General features: G+C 38.2%; 1 protein-coding gene across 4 annotated transcripts in view; it reads right to left on the reverse strand.

Moving 5' to 3' along the window:
• Positions 1–24625, reverse strand: part of GALNT1 (polypeptide N-acetylgalactosaminyltransferase 1) — a 125467-nt gene that overhangs the window by 47183 nt on the left and 53659 nt on the right. For all 4 annotated transcript variants that reach the window (XM_067699327.1, XM_067699326.1, XM_067699329.1 and 1 more), the window contains 2 exons: positions 19389–19632; positions 8525–8699 (listed from right to left, as the gene is read on the reverse strand). In XM_067699327.1, coding sequence (XP_067555428.1) covers positions 8525–8699; positions 19389–19527 — 314 coding nt within the window. In that variant the 5' untranslated portion in view covers positions 19528–19632. The remainder of the gene's footprint in view (positions 1–8524; positions 8700–19388; positions 19633–24625) is intronic.

Raw genomic sequence — 24625 nt, forward strand, 5'->3', positions numbered from 1 at the left:
TAATCACTGTCTTGTATCTCCCTATTCTATCTCACTCGCTTGGCAATATCCCAATAGCTAAATCCAACTTTCTGCTGATTCTGCATCTGCACTAGGGCTGCTGAATATGGCTAAAGAAAACGTATGAGCATGCTGAATGGTCTCATTTTCAACTTACAAACCAAACCTCAAGGAGGCTCTCAGCGCTATCCAGTGTTCCCACTACATGTCCTAGTTAACCCCTGCAAACTGTTCCACATCTCCTGAGATTCCCAATACCTTTCTTACCCTCCTCACTCACAGGTGTTAACCTTGTTTCTAATTTCACTGAAAAAAGCCATCAGATGAGGATTTCCATACTCCCATCAACACACTGACCATCCTGTAGACATCTGTGATCATAAACATTGTGCTTTTTCCCCATTATACAATGTCTGCATTATCCCTGTTCCTGTCTGAAGCCAACTACATTCCTTCTCACCTGCTCAAGTTGAATGCTCTTGCTATAACACTCCCCTCTCAAATTTTCCCTCAATGGGATCATTTCTATCAACACACAACCATACTGTACTATATGCCATATTACAGAAGAAAAAGAAAATGTCTCCCCTGATTGCACAATCTCCCCAGCTAACTGCCTCATTTCTCTTTTTCCAACAATTACACCTCAAAAGCACTGCTATACTTGCTGTCTCCACTGCTTCCCTCCCACTTTGTTTCTCCCACTCTTTTTTCAAGTTGATTTTATGGGAAGCATAACAGAGTGCAAAAAACATAAATTTAGAGCAAATGAGATATCACAAGCACATGCTCATGTAATCATGACTCAGGTGAAGAAATAGAACACGGCCAGCACCTCATTAAGTCCCTCTTGCTCCCAATATCTTTTCTTTCTTGTCAAAAGCACTATTTAGTTTCTCAGTATATACCTTTTGGATTCAGCAGATGCCTCTAGATAAAAAGTAGCCTCCAAATTCTATGCTCATTTCTCTGGGTTTCCATCTTCTCCCAGATGTTGGCTCTGTAATTTTTCACTACCTCCTAAGCTGTGCTTTCTAACCTCTGGATGTTTTCAAGAGGATGATTTTTCTAACTCTCTAGATGTTCTCATCTGGAGAGTTGGTCCAGATCACCAAGGCCACCATTACAGAAATGGAAAGTCTCCCCATTCTTTTAAGCCACGGTTTCATTGCCTATCACTCCACAGAAACAATCCTGTCCAACAGCCTCTCCACAAACTGAAACCGTCGGTCAGTCTAGAGATCTCAACTTAGCCTCTCAGCAGCATTTAACACAGCTGGCCACTTCCCCCTTGAAACATTACCTCACCTCTCCTCAGCCTCTTGCTAGATCTTCCTCCTGTTCTCAATCTTCGAAGGCTGGAACATTAGCTCCCTAACCCCTTTTTCACCTCATCCACTTCAGTGGCTGTCAACCAGTCCCGTGACTTTAAATTCTCTTATCCCTTAATGACTCCAGCTTCAACCCCTCCCCTGAACTCCAGGATTTTATAAATATGTGCTAACAATTCTTGATTTCTATTCCCATATTTCTACTCTCCTTTCCATCTTGGCAAGTATCACTTTAATTCAGATAGCTAATCAGGCCTAAATTCTTAACTTTTCCTTTTTTCTTTTACTCCACATCCAACCTGTCAGCATTCTGAGAGCTTCCATCTTAAACATACAATCAGAATTTGAAAACTTCACCTGTGCCAGCCTCTTCCATGCCACTATGATATCTCACTCATGCCACTACTATCCTCTGCATGAATATGCAGAGCAATGTAATCTCTCATCCACTGCAGCTTGAAAATGTAAACTGGTGAAACCACAGTGGGAGCAATTTTAAAAAACATCAAATGAAATTAAAAAGTGCATTCCTCTCAACACGATTATTTCGCATCTCTGTGCAACTGACCATAACACATGGTAACAAATACATTTTAAGTCACCCTAAAACATACATTCTGAAACAATGATTAATGAAAAAAACTTTTATTACATGAGATACACTCCAATATCTTCTATTTCACTAATTAAAATGCTAACAGGTATTCACATTGTGTATGAAATACCATAAAAAAAAAACTTCAGGCCTAAGGTCTTCTAAATTGATCTCATGATCCATTAATGACTAAGGGGTCATGACCTACAATTTGGAAAGCACTGTTCCACAGAAAACTGTTGCATCTGTACAAGAGAATACATGCTTGTTTAAACAGGATATTTATAGACATTCTGTAACTGTAAAGTATATACATCTAACCAAAAGCAAAATAGATAAATTATGGTGTATATTCCCACAATGGACTTCTACAAAGCAGTTAAAATGAATGACCTAGTACTACATGTAATGATATGGCCAAATTTCAAAATCAATGCTTGAACAATTTTAAAGTTGCAGAAGAATATGTGCATATGCTATGCTAGAATTTGTTGTTAAAAATATGAAACTATATATTATTTAGGTAGATAGATAATAGATAGATAAACATGCAGAGTAATGATAAATGCAAAAAATCAGACCTATGGTTAGAGAGGAATGGAATACAACTGGGGAGGGGTACACAAATGGTTTCAACAGTAGCTGTAAAGCTTTATTTTAAAAACAAAATATGAAGAGAATACGGCAACTTGTTAAAATTCAATAAAGTTAGTGTTTGATACAAAACTTTGTTATCTCCTATAGCTTTCTGAATGTTTAGACTATTTCATTCAAAAAAATTAATAGCTGAAATAAGGAAAGAGAAAGCTACGTTTTCCGAAGAATAAAATTTCTGAGAGATCACTAGTGAAAGATGGAAAATGCAAAAGAGGGCTTCCCTGGTGGCGCAGTAGTTAAGAATCCGCCTGCCAATGCAGGGGACATGGGTTCGATCCCCGGTCTGGGAAGATCCCACATGCCGCAGAGCAACTAAGCCCATGCGCCACAACTACGGAGCCTGCGCTCTAGAGCCCGCGAGCCACAACTACTGAGCCCGCGCGCTTAGAGCCCATGCTCCGCAACAAGAGAAGCCACCGCAATGAGAAGGCCGCGCACCACGATGAAGAGTAGCCCCCGCTAGCCACAACTAAAGAAAGCCCACCCACAGCAACCGAAGCAGCCAAAAAAAAAAACCACAAAAGAAAAAATACTTCAAGATAAATATTTTAAGGCATATTTTTAAACTGCTAATTATCACGTGTGTCTTTGAGGCAACAGATAAAACAAAAAATCAGGGAACTCACTAAACTTGTATAACAAATTTACATTTCATGAAGCAGGTAGAAATCATACTATAAGAGGATAAATACAGATACAAAGAGTAAAATTTATGTTAGAATATTGTTTTCAAAATTGTATTTAACGGAAACAAAATACATATTAGCCTTAGAACTACCAATTACTATTTATAGAATTATAACAACGTTACTGAAAACACCTAAAAGATTATAAAACCGTTAAGTCTTAAAAATTATAAGCAGAGCAACTCCCAGAAGTTTATCCAAATCATCTAGAGAAGCTTATCTAACATGAGAAAATAAGCAGAATTCTACTAAATACATGATTTTAATCTGTTTCCAGAATTTCATCTAACATTAAAAGTAATAGTTAAGAAAATGAGAAAAAAATAACCTTTAGCAATTAGGCAGAGAAAGAAGGGGATTAAATGTCAGAAGACCTGGATTCAAACCTGATTCAATTGTTCTGGGCTACAGCAATCTCTCTGAGCCACTTAACAGCAGCCTGCCTCATGGGACTGATAATTTTGTAAACCAAAGTTAAAATTACTTTAAAAACTAGAAAGATTAAAATGTTACATACTAAACATCTCACAAATATTTCTGTGAATAAAAAAGTTAAGTTGCAGGGTTTTGTGTCTGTATCTTTAATTCAGAAAACAACAGCAACGACTTAGTAATTAAAAATTTAACAAATAAAAAATTCAAAAGAATAGCTGAAAGGTAGCCTAGCATTTCTCCCTGGAAGTAGAACAGAAACATGAGAAAAGATAAAAATAAAAGGGACTAAGAGAATCAATGCAAGCAGTCCAATGCCTGGCTAATAGGAGTTTCAATGATAGAAAACAGACTGATGGGACATATAATAGGCCTGTCTAATAGGTCACAACTTACTTGACTTCAAGGATATTGGTACAAAACGCCTTTAACCTACCAATCTACAGGGAAGAGAGGAAACAGAAGAACACAATCAATGGCACCAGCAATCAGCAAAATGCAGAGTCAGGAAAGATATAAGACGCTCTACCTCGTATTCAAATAATAAACTGTAAGGGAAAAAAGAAGACGGAACCTACAGACTAAGAGACACTTGAGATAGATACCTACCTGTTGCAATGTGTGCACCTTATCTGCATCCCGATACAAACACTCTTAAAAAAGGAAAATATATGACATAACTAGGGAAATTTAACTGGATATTTCATGTTATCAAGGAATCACTGTTAAGACTTTTTTTAGGTATGAAAAATGGTATCATGATTTTTCCCTTTCCTTTTTTTTTGTTCTATGAGTCCTATCTTTCAGAGACAAATATTGTAATATTTGCAAATGGTTAGGTCTTTGCCTGAGGTTGGGAAACCTGCTTCTAATCTCACTCACCTGGTTGATCCCCAAAATCCACAAACCATGTGGGCTTCTCCACAGGGCCATTCCTATCATGTCAGCTGGCTTACCCCAGGGTCAATGATCCAAGTGAGAATAAAAGACCAAATTGGAAACCACAGTGTATTTTATAACCCAGTCCTGAAAATGACACTCCATCACTTGTACTGCTGGCCATACAGACCAACCCTAGCACAACATAGGAAGAGACCACACATAAGTGTAAATACCAGAAGGAGATTGTTGCAGGACATCTTAGAGGGTATAAAAGAGAACTTTTAGGAACTGTTGAAGCAAGGTGATGCATACATTAGGGTTCAGACTATTATCTCTATTTTTGTATATATTTGAAAATTTCCATAATAAAAAGTTTTTCAAAACTTTTTTAAAAAAAGTATAAAAGCACAGAAATGGAACAAGAAGGCAAAAAATGGCTATTCAGTGGTAGTAGTGACTTTGTGCCACCCCATGAAGCAGCCCTATCCCAGAGACCCAATGGCTGGCCAGAAGGACTGCGTATTAGCAGCTGGACTAGCAATCCAGCACAAAGCAGGATTTTTTCAAGTCTGAGAAGTCCTCATCAAGCCCAAAATTTGGTGCACAAGCACACGTATCACACCATTTAAACACTGATCTTTATATCATGAAGTTGTTCACTGTGCAAAAACTAGTGTTTATAATATATTTAATATACTTATAAGCTACTCATTAGTAAAAGTATCTTCAAGAACCATGTAAAAGATTTTAAAAAATAAACAATAAAATGTGTTGAGAGTGGTGATGTATTTAGCGGAATTATTAAAAGCGCAAAAACAACTCTACTATAAACAATAATAGTTAAGGTTCTTTTTAATGGAGACATCACTGAATTTAACTGAGACTTCCCTGAGGAGTCTAGCTTTCTTCAATAATTCTTAAATTACTCAGGAAAGTACACAGTTTGTGAAAATCTAAGTTTACAATGAAGCTTCTCTTGACTGATGTCCACTTAACCAATTTGCTGGATGAATACTCTATACCCCCTCAGTTTAATTTTTACATGCACAATATTCAATGGTTACCTTATTATGACTTATTCATAGCTGTGCCATGTAATAAACTATGATTACCTTTGCCTTCTCTGAACGACTTTAAAAAATTTTCCCTGGATTTAATGATTGTTTAATTTTTTTCTTGCGATGGTTTTCTATGTACTTATTACTAATTCAATCCCAAATTCTCCATCAATTGTCTAAATCCCTCCAAGACATCCAGCCTTATCAGGTATGACTTCAACATCTCCTTGAAGTCTCTCCTGGTGAGCATTTTATGAGCTGCTCCCACCTGGGCTGGCTGCCTCTCTGCCTGCACAACTCTCACCCGTGGCTGTCCTTACACCATCTTCCAGAGATTCCCACCATCTCTCGCACATCAGATCTCCCGTCTTCTACATCCTGTGTCAACCTTTTCCTTGATTTAAGTCCTCTTTTGGTGGAGCACAAGCCAGTAACTTCCCAAGAAAAGATATGTGGTGGCAGTTCAATGTTTTGAGACCTTGCATTCCCAAAATGTCCTTATTTAACCTGTGCACTTTATTGTTAATTTGGATGCATACAGAATTCTAGGTTGGAAGTTATTTTCCTTTAGAATTTTGCTCCTTTGTTTCCAGAGTTGCTGCTGAGAAGTTTGAAGATATTCTGATAAATAATCCTTTGATTGTGATCTGCTCTCTTCTCAAGAGAAACTTATAAGAGGTCTTTTTCAGGGAATGATTGCCAGTGTTCTGAAAGTCACAATGCCTTGGGGGTGCAGTCTGTTTTCATCTATTGTCCTGAAAACTTAATGGTCTTTCAATCCAAAACCTGTGCAGTCCAGTTCTGAAAAATCTGGTGGATAAATTTTCTCCTTCCCACCTGCCTATCCCTCTCCTCACCTTTTTTGTTGTTCTCTTTGAGACTCCTATTAATCAAATATTGGTCCTCATTGATAGTCAATTCAATTTCATAAGCTTTTACTATTGTCCATCTCTTTGATCTATTTTTATGGAAGATTTCCTCCCAACCTGCTATTGAGTTTTGTTTTGTTTTAATTCCCAAAAGCTCTTTTTGGTTCTCTCAGTCTTTTTTTTTTTTTTTTTTGCGGTACGCGGGCCTCTCACTGCTGTGGCCTCTCCCGTTGCGGAGCACAGGCTCTGGACGCGCAGGCTCAGCGGCCATGGCTCACAGGCCCAGGCGCTCCGCGGCATGTGGGATCTTCCCGGACCGGGGCACGAACCCGTGTCCCCTGCATCGGCAGGCAGACTCTCAACCACTGTGCCACCAGGGAAGCCCTCTCAGTCTATCTTTTGAATGGTATCCTATTCTTGTTTTATGGTTGTAATATGTTTTCTTATTTCATTGGGATTACTAATTATTTCTTTTTAAGTTTTCTTCCCCCTGAATAGTCAGGCTTTGCTTCCTCCAAGTTGCTTAAAGTTTTGAATTATACTTTACATGTTTGAGGGTTTCCTGTGATGTCTAGTATTCCTTGGTCATCTACTACTAAAAATGGAAGGCCAAAAAACTGAATATAAGCTCTGAATATTTAAGTGAGGCTTACTGACTATGAGTATACTCCACTGGAGTGATCAGGCTATGCTATTAAGTTGGAGAATCTCTGATGTCAGTGTTTGCAGTTGTTTTGCTTTTCTCTAGGGCTAGTCCAATTCTGCTGATAAAGATCTTCCAATCTCCTGCCTGGAGGGATAAAGCCTGGCTGCTGGCATTAATGGGAGCCCCAGAAAGCAAGGTGGCTAGGGGGTCTCAACAGCTAGAATGTATATGTTCACTTGATCTACCTTTCTCTGTACAGTTCCCTTGCTTTTAACTGGGCCTGTTGTCCTCTAGTCCAGATACCTTGTATTACCTTCTTCGTATGGCACAACTGGGCCTTATATTGCTGGTAGGAGTGTAAGTTGCTACAACCATCTTGGAAAAATGTTTGGCAGCACGTGCTAAAGCTACTTAAGTGTACACCCTATTTCTTTCCCCAATACGTACACCAAATAGAAATGAGAGCTTAAGTCTTCCTAAAATGTGCACAGAAATGTCACCATAGCCTTTATTCACAATAGTCAATAAGTGGAAACAACACAAATATCTATCAACATGTAAATAAACTATGGTATATTCACATAACAAACCACAACACTGCAATGGACAAGAATAAGTTTCTGACACATGCAACAATATGGATCTCAGAGACACCAAAGAATATAAACAGCATGGGTCCATTTATAAACAGTTCAAAGAAAGACAAAGCTAATCTATGTTTAGAGATCAAAACAATGGCTGCCCCTGGGGGTGGGAGTACTGACTGGAAAGGAACACAAGAGATCTTTCAGGGGTGATGGAAATGTTCTATAAGTTGATTTGGATGATGGTTAGACAGGTACATACATATGTAAAAATTCAGTAATCTGTATGCTTATGACTGTATACTTCACCGTTTTAAGTTACACACAACTTAAAAGAATCTTGTAAAAAATTAATTATATACACCAAGGGGGGAAAGTGGCGGGGGTGGGTGGGTGGGATGAACTGGGAGATTGCGACTGACATGTATACACTAATATGTATAAAACAGATAACTAATAAGAACCTGCTGTATAAAAAAAATAAAATAGAATTCAAATTAAAAAATTAACTATATAAATGTTTTGTTAATGAAGTTTAAAATCCCTACTAATCTATCAAGATAAAAAATTATCTTCCAAAGCCTGAAATATATAGTCCCAATGATCACTAGAACTTGAGGTATTATTTTATCAGCATTTAATTATTTAAGTGGGGGGGTAAGTAGTAACTTAGTGATGTAACAATCACTTTAAGAAGAGTCAACACTAAAGTGCAATTTATTGGGAATTCATAACATACTTTTCATTCATATTAAATACTATTAGGACCACACTAGGTACTTACCCTTCTAACCTAACATCTGGTAAAGATCTGTTGAGTGCAATCATCTCACTTGCCATTAAATTGAACTGATTGATTTTAAACATCTCTTTCATCTTTTCTTGATCCTCTTTAGGAATGACGACTGGTTTCCCCATTTCTCCAGGACCTTCATGAGGCTTTTGTACTGGCTCTAGAACTAAGAATAAGGAGGAAACTTAACTAACATTAATTGTATAACAATTGATTCATGTTTCTGTTTAATAACATTTGAGTTTAAACTATGTCCTCAACAACCAGAGCCATTTCTGAGCCCATCCTCTCCCAGTCTGAGACACGGCCTAGGGGCCGCCTTTTCCTCCGCTTCCACACCTCGTCCTGACTCAAGACCTCCTCACTTTGCACCACTCACCTGAATCACTTCATGGCCTTGGCACTCCCATCTCGGATATCGTTACCACATTAATCTCCCTAAAGCATAGCCTTCATTGTGTTATTCTCATGGTCTCCTAGAGGCCAATCTCTTTAATAGGAAATTTAATCTAACTTCCCAAACCCACCACTTGCTGGGGTCTCCACCTCCCACCCCCCGGATCCTCATCCTCCAGTCCAACAGCACCCACTACTTTCCTCCATGTGCCTCATGTCTTCTTGCGTTGATGCCTTTGCTCACACTGGCCCCTCCCTTGTCTTCTCCTTCCTACCTCTACCTCTGCAATACCAAACTCACACTTGTCCTTCAAGGCCCAGCTAAAACAGCTTCTCTCCTGCAGCTTTTCTGCATCTCTCTAGAGTGACAATTTACTACTCTTGACTACTACATACATCCAGGGCTCTATGTCTCTAATCAATAGTTCTCTCTTATTATGATCGCTAAACCTGCCTATGACACCCTCCCCTAACTAGATTATGATCTCTTTTTTAGCTGGAGTTTTTTGTTCATTCATGTACCTTCTGTGGAGTTTAGCATTGTTTTACAGGCATTTTATAACCATATGCTAAATTAATATGTGAGTAAAAGTGTTATTCAAAATAAGTCAAAATGAAATCCTAGAATTGACAATAGTAGACATTATAATAAGCATTATGCAAGGTGGAGCATCAAGAAATATAATTCTTGAGAATTTCTTTTATTTTGACTTTCTTTTATGCTTTGAGCTTTTTATTTGTTCAAACATTCATTGTAAACTTTTTTATTTTATTGCACTTGTGAGAAAATACAGCCTTCCAACAATAAACATTTAATGAGCACCTACATCATAGCAGCCACTGTGCCAGACACTGAGATCAGTGCAGACAAGACATTACATGTTCTCTACCCTCATGTGGCTTAAACTTCCTACCTTTTGAAAGGTATTAACATTTCCTTTGTGGGCTAGAAAAATGCTTCATTTTTAAAAATGCTAAGTGGAATGTGTTAAAATTATGTATTCCATATATGTAGATTATATATTTGAAATATATCTAGTAAATAACCTTATTAATGAAAAAAAGAAATATAATTCTAATCAGAAGTAATGTTATCTCGTAATATACAGTTGTCCCTCAGTATCCATGGGGGACTGGTTCCAAGACACCACCCTCACCCTGCCCTGCAGATACCAAAATCCACAGATGCACAAGTCCCTTATATAAAAAGGTGTGGTACGGTCAGGCCTCTGTATAACCCACGGATATGGAGGACCGGCTATATTAGTAAAAAGAATAATATTCCTGATCAGCAATTCCCAAACCTTGTTCCTTGCTATATGCTTTTGAGATGCTGAAAAGTGTTCCAAGAAAAATATGTTCTAGAATATATTAAATTAAAAAAAAATTGTTAAACTTCCCATCTAAGAGGGATGGGTAGAAAATGAGGTAAGGATAAGAATGGGATGAAAATATCTGTTTTGTACATTACCTGTTTATTTTTAAAGCTGAAAGTTTTATTCTCCTACAGTTTGTTTTTTAGGCATCCCCGAAAGTCTCTGGACAAAAATGAAGACATCAAGGCAGTAGACAAACCAGCTCATTTCAGCCTAGCTTCATCTGCCCAAGAACAGCTCTAGTTGGTAAAGCTGACCTACAGGACGACTGTTCAGATGGGGTACAAAGCAACCTACCAATACCAGAGCTGCAGAATATTATTCACTGTGTCTTCAAAAACTCTGTCTAGAATATAAAATCTATTCTAGAGGACTATCAAGGAAAAAAATGGGGGATAATAACTTTCCCCATTCTCACAATGAACTGTGATTCCAGGAAGGAAGTTAAAATATTAAGAAATAAATTATAGGAAACTCTTATAATACAATGTTTTCGGGTTTTTTTTTTGCTTTACGCAGGCCTCTGTTGTGGCCTCTCCCGTTGTGGAGCACAGGCTCCAGACGCGCAGGCTCAGCAGCCATGGCTCACGGGCCCAGCCGCTCCGTGGCATGTGGGATCTTCCCGGACTGGGGCACGAACCCATGTCCCCTGCATCGGCAGGTGGACTCTCAACCACTGTGCCACCAGGGAAGCCCTATAATACAATTTTTAAAAACAAATCCCGGCTAATTTTTGTCAAGTAAGCTCTTTAAATATAAGAATTAAAAAATTCTCAGTGACAAAAATTTTCAATGCCAAGTGTAATAAAAACTGTAAGTACAGAAGTATAATGCCTATATAAGCTTTTAAAACTTTAAAAATCATAAATTATAAAACTCTCAGAGTCAATTCTTACTTACCTGTCTCTGAAAATAAAGAGTAATTAACAGATTTGGGGGTTGGGACATTCAGGGGTCAGTATGAAGCAGTGCAGTTCTAGAGGTAACAGTTATTTTATCTGCATGGCACAGATAACCTGAAGAGTAGGTGGGAGACATCTAGTGGCCCTGATTATAAATATCCTTCAGTTACCTGTGCCCTATTTTAGCATAAGATGATGCTTTAAAGAAAAGTTAAAATGGAAACATTTTCACACTACTCAGTTTTTTAATTGAATATTAAGTTATACATAACACCATCTATAACATATTTTTGCTGGGGGCAGGGTGGGGTAGATCCTGAATCTGATCAAGCCTCTGGACTTACTTACCAATTCACAGGAAATATAGGGGACAGAGGAAATGATAAAAAAAAAACATTAAAGGGATGCAAATCCTGACTGTGGGAAACTGGAGAAAACAAAGAAAGCAATTTCTTCTTCTTCAACACAACCAAAAATGGGGGGTGGGGAGGACAAAAAGAAAGAGGTATCCATGTATCTATGCCACAAGACTAGCTTTGAGTTGATAACTGTCGAAGCCAGATGATGGGTATATGGGAGATCAATTTTCTATTTTTCTCTACTTTTGTTTATGTTTGGAAATTTTCCATGAGGATTGGGGGAGCATGAAGGAGCACTCAAGAAATTATTACTGTAAGAACCAGTAAGTATAAACTTGATTGCTTACAGCCTGAGAGACTGTTATGACCAGAAAGTTAAAATCCTGCCCCATCACAGTGAAGTAAAACTCTAGCCTTGAGGTCTTAAAGAATTAGGCAAAACTGTACGACATATAAAATTCTCCTGGCTGCAATATTTTACAAATTTGGTCACCTGGTACTTACTAATAATCTAAATATCTGGTATAATACCCACATTATATACTTTAACCTACTGATACACATGAGATCTCAGAGCCGCATTTAAAATGGCCATTAATCAAAAGTTATATGACTACTGCATGACTTACAGAATCCACCACAATACTCTAATTTAGAAATTATAATATCCTGAAGAATTACACCAACCAGTAAACTAATTTTCTTTGGCAAAGATGCCAGGATAAAATGCAACTAGCTAGTGAATATTTTTACTACTAATACACTTGCAGTACTAAAAAGCAACTAACAAAGAAGATAGTAAGCATTAACTTTCCTTGTATTCTACTTACCAGTCTTTCATGTAAATTAAAAAAGAGTTCAGTGAAACTTGCTTGAAAGCAAATGAAATGGGTTTGGATATTATCATTTCCCGAACTGAAAAACAAACTTTCATTGCCATAAAATTTTATAGGCAGATCATTTCTAAAAATCAAATCAACTTTGACAAGGGGGTGACTAAGGTGTTATTCCAAAGTATTATGTGAGAACATTTTATTATGCACTTTAAACTTCATTTACATGACAATGTACAGAAGTTTCATGTTTTAGAAAATTTAATTTTCGAAAAAACTACAGGTTCACTCTGAATGCCGCCAAATAAAATTCACATATACAAACCACATGACATACCTATGAATGTGTTTTAATAAATCTTACAAATTTCTAGTTTGTATTTTTCTCATGGAAGTGGAATAAGGAGGTATAAAGTTACATGATACCCATTTGGGGAAGATGGGGAAGATAAAAGGCTAAAATCATTTCTCCCAAACAATTTTCTTACCTTATTATACAACTATCTTTACTATTTTTATGCACTATATTTCACTTATTCCAAAATATTTTTTCCCATATTTTAACATCTCTGAAATTGGCATGTGGCTTACAATGATAACTGAAATGTTTTTGCTTTCTTAGTGTATATAATATGTATTCTATAAACAAAGCAAATTACCTGATTTTTTTAACATCAAAATATTATTGCATATAACAAAATTCATTGATAACTCTCTGCTACCTCAACACCTGTCAGTTTCAACCCTCATTCCAATTTTATATTCATTTGTAATGTGTTCAGATAAAACTCTAAGCACACTAAAAGTCTGTAATAAAGAGTTTCTGAAAGCCTTTACTAACAATATTTTTAAGTTTTTAATCATCAGAAGTTTCTTCTATAAAATATGTTCTCAAACTTTTCCTACTCTTTGACAACTGAAATAATTCTAGCAGAAGTACATGAAAACTTGAATAATCAACATTTTAATAATCTGAAAATCAAGTACAGTGCTGGCAGAAAGGATTAATTCCTACTTGAAATTGCATCTGTAAAAATATTGAATAGTCTATGCAACATCCAAATCCATAAATTGAATGAATGAGTTAATTCTAAAAAGCAGAAGAGTTGCAAAAATATTCCCAAGACATAACCCACACTAACCGTGTTTTTTCAAAGGGAATCTAATCTAATCCTCCAGCAACAGAAGAATTTTGCTATTCTCAGATAGTCTGGGGTATAAAATACAAGAATAAAACTATGAGAGAGAATGCTCAGGAAAATAAAATAAAACAAAACAAAACCAACCCTCTGAAACACCAAAGACTGGCCTGTTGTTACCTGACGCAGGCAAGTAACAAGTAAATGTAAGAATCCTAGAAAACTAAATATATCAACGATAATCTTATAAGCATTATCATAAGGATAACGAATCCATTCTGCTTAAAAATAAGACACCTTTTTGTACACAATAGTATAAGAACAGAATTTGGTAAATTTCACCAAATTGGCACTGTAAAGCAGTTCAAAGAAGTTCAGAAATGAGGTCCTTACAATACTGAGACAACTGCTCTGGAGTGTTCTATCTGCTCATTATTTTTTTGCTTTTTTGTTTTGATTTGGTTTTTCAAATGCCATAGAAAACGAATATCCTGGAGACCTTATGTGTTCTATCAAAAGAGACCTACATTCCTCTAGGTCACTGACTGTACTTGCTAATTCCACTAAGAAGGTCCACATCCTTGATGCCATCACCTATCAACCCTCTCCCAACAATTTTAGTGAAAGATCTGTTCAGTGGCACCACAATTCCTCAGCAGCCTTATGTTGAGAGCCTTAACAACCTTAGGCCTCTGATGCTACTCGAGACCTCTCAGCGCCCACTGCACTGAAACTTCACATCAGAGCAGATTTTTCAAACTGTTCTTGCTTAGCATCAATTGTCCCCCTTCCCTAAATCATTTCCTCACTCTTTCCCTTCAATGCCTTAAGGCTACGTGGAACACAGTTTGAAAAAATGGATGCTCTAGGGCCCCATCTGGAACCGCTGGCCTCTCCAAGTCTCTCCCTTCAGCTATTAACTCACCTCTTGGCTTACTGCTCAGTGCTTCTCTCATTCTTCCACTGCTCACGGCCTTCTCAGTCTGTCCCACACAACACCCTGATGCCCCCAGGCCATTATAAAGCTTCTATCAATACGTCTTGTCTCAACAGGGGCCCCATCTACCAGACTTAAATCCAGCTCTTCCCCAGAGCCCATTAACCTCACAACCCTCAACAACTTTCATTCTCTGTCTCCCAGGAGGTAACGACGCTCTCTCATAGCTCCACATTGTTACTTTCACACCATTTCTCCTTTACTTTGTACTTCTGTACTTTGTATAAAAGCTACTCCTTTTCCTTGATGCTCATGCTACTAGTGGTTTTCCAAAACTGTATTAACCTTAGAATCCTCTTCAAGGATAATCCTTTTCTTATGGTTGACACCACACTGTCTCATCTGCTGAGAATTGGCTCTTTCAAGTATTACTTCATTACTTTATATCTTAAACCTCTCCCTCAACATACATAAAAAATACATACATTCATAGAAAACCAACTTTGGCTCCATTCCTTTCTTTTAAACTACTGTACTATCTCTTTGTGTGGAAGCTTCCCAAAAGGATAAGCTACACATCAGTAATATCAAATCCACTGGCACTGAAATGGCACTTGCTAGGGTCACAAGAAACCCCCTGCTGGGAAACACATCAGAACCACTTCTTCATCTCAGGTAAAATCTCTGAACAAACATCACTCCTGGATTTCCATGACCCCACTCCCTCTGGCTTCTCCCCCTACTCTGACTTCCAGAAGCCTTATTTCCCTTTGCTGACCCTTCATGATCCTCTCCAACACTGGCCTGTCTCTTCCAACATCCACACACTGCTGGAGCCCACACTGCTGCCCACATGCTCTACCCCAGCCACCCTCTGCTGCAGAACATCCCTCCCAACACCCCAATGTTAAATGCTCCAAACGTAACTCATCCTTCTGCCTTCTCACCAAAGCCACTCCACCTCTGGGGGCCCCACCTCGTATCAATTCATCCAAAGAGGAAGACCTAAGAGTCATCTTAGACTTTTCACTTTCCATTATTACCTACATTCAGTGACTCCCCATGCTATGTAAACGCCACTATTTACAAACTTCTCATATATTTTATTTCCTCTCCATCTCCAGTGTCATTTTAGTGTAGGCCCCAAGAACTTCTCCAAACCTTCCCAACGGCCTCACAACCAGTCTCTGCCATCTCACTCCCTTCTAGTATTGGGTTGGCCAAAAAGTTTGTTTGGTTTTTCCCATACGATGGCTCTAGTAGTGCTTAGTTGTCTTTAACTTCATTTGAAACATTTTTTTTTTTTTTTTTTTTTTTTGTGGTACTCGGGCCTCTCACTGTTGTGGCCTCTCCCATTGCGGAGCACAGGCTCTGGACGCGCAGGCTCAGCAGCCATGGCTCACGGGCCCAGCCGCTCCGCGGCACGTGGGATCTTCCCAGACCGGGGCACGAACCCGTGTCCCCTGCATTGGCAGGCGGACTCTCAACCACTGCGCCACCAGGGAAGCCCCATTTGAAACATTTTTGTTAGACTGTATTGTGACAGCTGTCATATGTCATGCATTAAAAAAAAAAACTTATCAAAATCTGTGCATTTTTGTGTAGCCATTTTAATATTGAAGACAGAAGAAAAAAAAGCAACATTTTTGGCATATTATGCTTTATTATTACAAGAAAGGTAAAAATGTAACTGAAACACAAAAAAATATTTGTGCAGCGTATGGAGAAGGTGCTGTGACTGATCGAACATGTCAAAAGTGGTCTGCGAAGTTTTGTGCTGGAGACTTTTTGCTGGACGATGCTCCAAGGTCGGGGAGACCAGTTGAAGTTGATAAGGATCAAATCGAGACATTAATTGAGAACAATCAATGTTATATCACGTGGGAGATAGCCAACATACTCAAAATATCCAAATCAAGCGCTGAAATCATTTGCACCAGCCTGGTTATGTAAATCGTTTTGATGTTTGGGTTCCACGTAAATTAAGCGAAAAAAAACCTTCTTGACCGTATTTCCGCATGAGATTCTCTGCTGAAATGTTCCGTTTTTAAAACAAATTGTGACAGGCGATGAAAAGTGGATACTATACAATAATGTGGAATGGAAGAGATCGTGGGGCAAGTGAATGAACCACCACCAATCACACCGAAGGCTGGTCTTCATCCAAAGAAGATGATGTTGGGATTGGAAGGGAGTCCTCTATTATGAGCCCCTTCCAGAAACCAAATGATTAATTCCAACAAGTACTGCTCCCAATTAGACCAACTGAAAGCAGCACTCGACGAAAAGGGTCCAGAATTAGTCAAAAGAAAATGCATGATTTTCCATCAGGATTAACGCAAAACCACATGTTTCTTTGATGACCAGGCAAAAACTTTTACAGCTTGGCTGGGAAGTTCTGATTCACCCGCCATATTCACCAACTGCACCTTCAGATTTCCATTTATTTCGGTCTTTACAAAAGTCTCTTAATGGAAAAAATTTCAATCCCCTGGAAGACTGTAAAAGGCACCTGAAAGAGTTCTTTGCTCAAAAAGATAAAAAATTTTGGGAAGATGGAATTATGAAGTTGCCTGAAAAATGGCAGAAGGTAGTGGTACAAAACTGTCATCATGTTGTTCAATAAAGCTCTTGGTGAAAATGAAAAATGTGTCTTTTATTTTTATTTAAAAACCGAAGGAACTTTGGCTTTTAAACACCAAGCCAATACATCAGCCACGTGACCACCAAACTTCCTTCTGAAAGTCTGGATCCCATCAGGTTACTGATTTCCTTGTTTAAAATCCTTCAGTGGGACTTCCCTGGTGGTCCAGTGGTAAACAATCTGCCTTACAATGCAGGCGACAAGGGTTCAATCCCTGGTCAGGGAACTAAGATCCCACATGCTGCAAGGCAACTAAACCCTCACGCCACAACTACTGAGCTCGCGGGCCTCAACTAGAGAGCCTGCATGCCACAAACCACAGAGCCCACGTGCCTTGGAGCCTGCGCACCACAACTGGAGAGAAGCCCGTGCACCGCAACAAAAGATCCCGCATGCCGCAACTAAGACCTGACGCAGCCAAAAAAATCCTTCAATGTCATGCCTCACCTACAGGATTTAGTCCAAAACCCTTAGCATGTCATAAAAGGCCTCCTGTGATGTGGCCTCTGCTAACCTCCCAGCTTCGTCCCATGCTCTTTCCTCACATTCTCCTATCCATCAACTCTGTCTCTCACTTGCTTATCTTGCACATGCTTCTCTCCTTTGCTTGGAAGGTATTCCCCTCACCCATCAAACCTAACAAACACCTGCTCACCCTGATACTACAGCTTGAGCATTACACTTCCTTGCTGCACCTTCTCAGATGCCCCACGGTGTTCCTTCCTCCTGCTCTCATGCACATCTCTAGTATGCTATCTATCATATCACTATTTTACCATATTCTTTCTCTCCTGTTGGATTGGGATTCCCCAAAGGGAGGAACTTTTTTGTATTGTTGAAGTGTATGTCACTAGCACGTAGCACACTGCCCAGCACATATCAGAGTTTAAAAAACATTCACTAAGTGTGTCTTCACCTACTACAGAGGTCCCAGTCTTTCTTACTTTTCATGCCTTTGCATTTAAGACAGAACACCATGAGCTCCCACTATAAATGGTAACGAATTAAGGTGGAGTGAGGGTAAAGTTAATCTGTTCCATTTGGGACAAGAATTATGCTAGTTTCTTACTGGTGAATGGCAATACCTTTGATTTGATTTAAATGTTGACAGAGTTATAGCTCTTGTCACCCAACAAACTTACTAAACAGCAGGGCCATAAAGGAAACCAGGAAAGTCAACAATAGGAAAAAAATGATGGGGAAGGTGAAAATTAAAAAGTCAGGGGTTAGCCTAGGTATTACTAAAGTCCAGTGTTAGCAACTGAGCCTAATTTTAGGCAGATTTCCCATGAAATAAAGAGAACTGGTTACACAATCCCATCTGTAAAAATTACAATAAGTAGGCACACCTACCAATACAAATAAATAATTTTAGATTGTAAATTTTAAGGGACCAGGTGCTTTCATTATAAAAGTGCAAGATATTTAAATGTGGCTACATATTCAAATAAAACAGTAATCATTCACAAATAATTCCTAAAAATAGAATTACTGTTTAGCCAGATATTCTATAACTAATCACAGAGAGTTCAGAGCGCAGAATAGCTGAATTACTGATTCACAATGCAAAGTCATTTTCATTTTGTTTAAAAAAAAATAAAAGGCAGCATTTGTTTTTTTGGTTTAAACACAGAGAGTCTAAAACTGAATTTTTCAGGTGTCCTCTGTCAAGAATGTCAGTCTTCCAAACTAGGTCCTTCATATTTGTGTTTCCTTCCTTTTCCATAACAGATACTGCAGTGTTCTCACTGCAGCCCAGATTTTATAGCCTGATCTTTTCATAAGCTCTCCCTAAAAGTGCTAACTGGAGCTATCTACAGCATTAACAAAACAAACTCACCAGACCACATCTACCTAAAATGACTTCTTCCCTTAGGACTGAGATGGGAAGGCTGGAGAACTCTCTCTCATACTTGATAATGCAATTTTAACGCTCCACTCAGCATTATGACACTAGACTAGTCTCCTGTACAATTTTGGTAGTTCCAGCTATGAGATTCCCTACAGTATTTGGTAATATAACTTCCAGAAAATTAACTATATTTAACATTGAACACACAAATTGAATTCAGCAATTCTATACAGGATACTTTAATACTTTTAACTGTTAGAAGAACCTACTGGAGAACTGATGGAAATATGATCATCATATATAGGAAGCCAGGGATTACTATTAATCTAAAAATGTTAAAATTTTATAGTTTCCAAATTAGTACAAACAAGTGACATATATATCAAAACAGGTCCACTTTTATAAAATGTCACTCACCATCCCCAGCAGGAAGTCCTCTCTCTTTTTTTTCATCACATTTGTTGCATTCACTGAAGTAAAGCAGCAGGAACATATCCAAGAGTACCCAAATCAAGGAGGTGGCTAGGACCACCTTGCAATATGCAAATTTTCTCATGGCACTTTAAGTCAAATGCAAAATTTTAAAATATATATATATATAAATATACAAAGATCATGAAAATTATTCCAATCCAGTTTCATCAGAAATCACGTTCATAACCTATAGAAAGAAAAAGAAAAAAGATTAACTTAAAAATTCAGAATCTAAAAAAGAAACAATGGATTAATTCAATATGAATATGAAATTTTACTATGAAGAATAAGTTTTAAATTCAGACTTGAAAGAATACTTGTAAAATATATAAAAATAGTAACAAGAACGTGCAAATAACTCCTACAAATCAATATACACAATCCAATAGAAAAATGGGTAAAGGACTAAACAAGCACTTTGCAGAAAGGAAACCTGAATAGCCAATAAACAAGTGAAAAGGTGCTCGATTCATTACAATGAGGAAAATTAAAATTAAAACAGTGAGCTACTATCTTATATCCATCAAACACATGGGGCTTAACTGCCTTCTATTCAATTGCTGTATTAAACACTAAAGCAAAAGCTAAGCCATTAACTGTCACAGGAGTTTAAGAAACCAGTAATTCCCAGTCCATTTTAACCACTCACATTCAGGTCCCAGGGTCCAAGGATTTATATGAGTTCTCCTAGTAGCTTTTCTAGAGCAGTTTAATTGGAATGATTCTTATCCCTCTGACCCAACTGAATCCCATTCTAAAAATGCTAGTCACCAGACGTTCAAAAACAAGAGTCATGGAAAGTATAACAGAAAAGAAAAGGGTATCGAAAGATCTGAGCCCTAGTCCTGGCTCTGACAGTAATTTTACAGACTTCCCTGATGTTTAGTTTCTATCCACCCCCCCCACCCCCAAATATCATGAGAAAATGACTGGAGGAACTGTCCTTTGGGATAGCTAGACCAGAAACACTTCTGACACATACGGCACTCATCTGGGGGAGCTCTGGAGCAGCCCAAGGGACCTCAGAGAGGTAAGGAGCCATCCCACCGAGCCGCTGACACCGAGGCTCAAAGGTCTGTGTCACTGCTGTTCAGGAGATAGATGAGCCAGGTGCATTCAGGGGAGTGGATGGAGGAAACACACACTTGGCACAGGTGAAAGCCAATGAGCAGAAGCTCTGAAGGGCTGGGCTGATGGGCAGCATAGCAGCTTCTAACAAGGGCAGTTTTATGTAGCATGTTCCATGGTGGGCAGTAGAGATGTCTCTACCTAAACAATTCAGGGCAGGCCAGAGAGTTTATTTATGAAAAAGATACAATAGTTCTTTCCTAATTCACAAGGTGGCTAAACAGCAACCTGAAAAGCACCCCAAAATACCAAGTAATACTTATAAATGTAAAGTATTATTTCTGTTCATCTCTCTGGGGACTTTGATCTCTTGCCTATTGGCCTCCTTTCATCAAACCAACACTTCCTGACTGCACAGTGAGAACAGGGATGCTACTGTCATATTCTTGCCTCAAAATCATACTTACTCAATATCTGTCACATGCAGTGAGCAACAACTGACATCTGTGGTGACTAGGGTGAGGGGAAGAGCAAAAGCATTATAATGCACAGTGTCATGGACCAACAGTTCTCTCCAGAGAAGCGAGATACATATTATATATATATATATTTCAAGCCACTTTACATGAAAGGCTACCTCTTTTGGTCACTAGCAAAGCAAGCAGTCTAACTGCCAGTGCAACAGCTGGGATTCAAATGTAGTTTTGTGTTGTCTAAAATCTGCTGATTGTTAATTTTTTCAATGCTTACAGCCCAGAACACTTAAATGTAAATCTTTATAACTCTGTACTCATTCCTATTTAGTTTTTCCAAGGCAGCACAATTAGATTCTAAAAGTGAAGATGAAATGCAGTGGGTGTGTGTGTATTTGGGGGAGTGGTACAGAGAAAGCAGGAGGTGTAGGGAGAAAGGAGGATAAAGAGGCAAACATCTTTGAGACCCTGAGTTATGTAGAGATTCCTTACATGGTAACAATAAAATGCACAAATCATTTAAAAAGACTGATAAGTTGGACTTTATAATTAAAATCTGCTCTTCAAAAGACAGTTAAAAAAATAAAAAACAAGTCACATATTGGGAGAAAATATTTACAAATTACATATCTGATAATTACTTATATACAGACCATATAAAGGACTCTCCAAATAAAATTTTTAAAAATCCTAATCCAATACAATGGGCAAAAGGTTTGAACTGTTGCTTTACCAAAACAGCGATACAGGTGGCAAAAGAGCACAAGAAAAGATGTTCAACATCATTAGCTATTAGGCAACTGCAAGTTAAGACCACAATGAAACACCACTATGCACCAATATAAATAGTGAAAGGAAAAAAGAAAACTACCAAGTGCTATCAAGGAACTGCTGCAACTGGACCTCTAATACATTGCCAGTGGAATGCACAATGGTACAGTCTCTCTGGAAAACAGTTTGGCAGTTTCTTCCCACAAGAATCTGCAATTCCATTCCTAGCTATTTACTTAAGAGAAAGGAAAACGTACGTCTACACAAAGGCTTGTACACAAATCTTTATAGCAGCTTAACCATAATCATCAAAATCTGGAAACAATCCAAATGTCCATCACCTGGTGAATGGATAAACAAATTGTGGTACACCAAACAGTGAAATACTACTACCCAGAAATCCAGCAATCAAAAAGAACTCTTGATATATACGCAATAATACTGATGAATCTCAAAAGCTTTATGCTAAGTGAAAGTGGTCAGTCACAAAAGGCTGCATACTGTATGATTCCATTTATATGAGACAAATTAGATCAGTGGTTGCCAGGGGCTGTGGAAAAGTAGAGGACTGCTCTCAAAGGGCCGTGAAGGAACTTGTGATGATGAAAATATTCCATCTCTTGCTTGTGGTGGCGGCGGTCATTTTGTCCAGACTGGTATGACTACACCTAAAAGGGTGAATTTTACTGTACATAGATAAATACAGGAGAGGTGAGGATCCTTCAAAGAAACAATTCCAATTTTAGGAGAAAAACTGTTGTGTATTTCTTCAAGTGATACATACCAGAATTTATCTTGGAAATTATTAAAAGCTCAGAGTTTCTGTCTCAACCACAATAGATTAAAACCTTCCATATGAAATGCATTTAACTCCTTAATTATTTTAGAAGGTATAAAATCTCAATTAATGTCAAAGTACAGTGATCAATTATAACAGTAAACTTCTGATTCTATCCTACGTGTCATATGCCAAGTTTTTCCAAAGGTTGATCAGTATTTTCTAGGGCTAAATAATTACTTTCTCTTACTCCATATACTTCTAGCCAAGGCTCTCCAGAAATTTCAAGCCTAAAAAGGGAGTCTCAGCTCAAAAGCAGCTTTGGAGAAAATAGAAGCATCATTCTCTTGGACCTAAAACTTCAGTCTTCTGAGTATGTTAAGGTGCTTATCTCCCCTCTCCCAAGAAAACTGAATTCTCAGGCACCTACACCTAGAATGACTAATTTTGCACTGTACTGACCAGGCAGAGGTATGAGACCCTTCAATAGAACTATTCCTTTAATTTGTAGCTGAAATTTCTGCCAGAAAAACTAAAAGACTTAAAAAAATGATATTTACCCTCTAACATTGTAAAGAGAATCAAGATTATTTTATTTACTAATTATATATTCCATTTGCTCTATTTCTCAGAACTATAAAGAAACCTATTCATTCATTTATTATTATTTCATACATTCAAAACACACAAACTCAGTAAATGTAGGGAATGTGTCAAATGCAAGGAATAGAAACATGAACAAAATATTCCTTCCCTTACGAAGTTTAGAGTTGTCTCCAGGAAAGCAGGCATTAGTCAAACACTCACATAAACGTGAAATTTCAATCGTGATAACTGCTTTGGAGGGAGGTACCTAGCACTATACACATCTGTAAAAGAGATCTGACTTTGTCAAAAAGGCTTCCCTGAGGAAGACATGATTTGAAGAGAAAATGAGCATTTGGGGCAGTGAGTAGCAAGGATTCTATAGCAGGAAGGAGGAGCCCAACACTCAAAGGCCAGTGGATCAAAGACAAAAGAGGTGAAAACTGTGATTGCGACAAAGCTGGAGCTGGATAGAAGTGGGGAGATTCAAGAGGTATTAAGGGACAAACTCAATGGGATTTAAGGATGAGTCAGGTGGGGATAAAGAGGAGGAAATCCTGGCCTATACAAGTGGATGTAGAGTGTTGTCAGTCATAGAAACAGGGACCAGTAAAAGAGGACCAATTTTTGGAAAGGAGGAAAAGATGGGAAGAAATGTAAGTTTGACTTTGGACATGCTGAGTATGAGGTACCTCTGATACCCTCAAAGAGATGTTAACCACAGCTGAGGACACAAAAGTTTGAGGCTCAAAGTGGGGTTCTCTGTATATCTCTGTAAAGATATACAGATAGAAGCCCCTGCTCTTGTGCAACTTTGCAGGGGCAGACAGACCAAAAAAAAATCAATACATCAGGTAATTTTTGTGGAGTGTAATTTCCCTCCTAAAGTGTGGGTTGGACTTAGGGACTTGCTTCTAACCAATAGAATATGGTGGAAGTAATGATGTGTGATTTCAAGGCTAGTCATAAAGCACAGCTCTCTTCCCAGCTCTCTCAGATCACACACTCTGGGGAGAAAGCCAGCACCACGTCAGAAGGACACTGAAGCATCCCTATAGAGATCCATGTGCTGAGAAACTGAAACCTCCTGCCAACAAAGAGTACTCTCTTGCGAGGCATGGAAGTGAACCACTTTGGAAGCAGACCCAGTCAAGCCTTCATCTTGACTGCAACATCATATAAGATCCTGAGTCAATACCACCTTGCTAAGCTACTCCTGCATTTCTGACCCAAAGAATATATGAGATAATAAATATTTATTGTTTAAAGCCATTAAGTTTTGAGGCAGTTAGGTAGTTCATTACTCATCAATAGAGAACTTCACAGAAAACTAGGACTAGAAAGGAAATTCTTTAACTTATAGCAAACATATTTAATGATGGGATTCCTGATGCATTTCTGTAACATTGCAAATAAGAAAAGTTACGCATCCTCACTTCAATCTGATATTGTACTGGAGGTCTAAACAATATGACAAGAAAAGGAATAAGAATTAGGGAATAAAA

The sequence above is a fragment of the Pseudorca crassidens genome, chromosome 12 (assembly GCF_039906515.1).
Source record: "Pseudorca crassidens isolate mPseCra1 chromosome 12, mPseCra1.hap1, whole genome shotgun sequence".
Lineage (NCBI taxonomy): Eukaryota > Metazoa > Chordata > Mammalia > Artiodactyla > Delphinidae > Pseudorca > Pseudorca crassidens.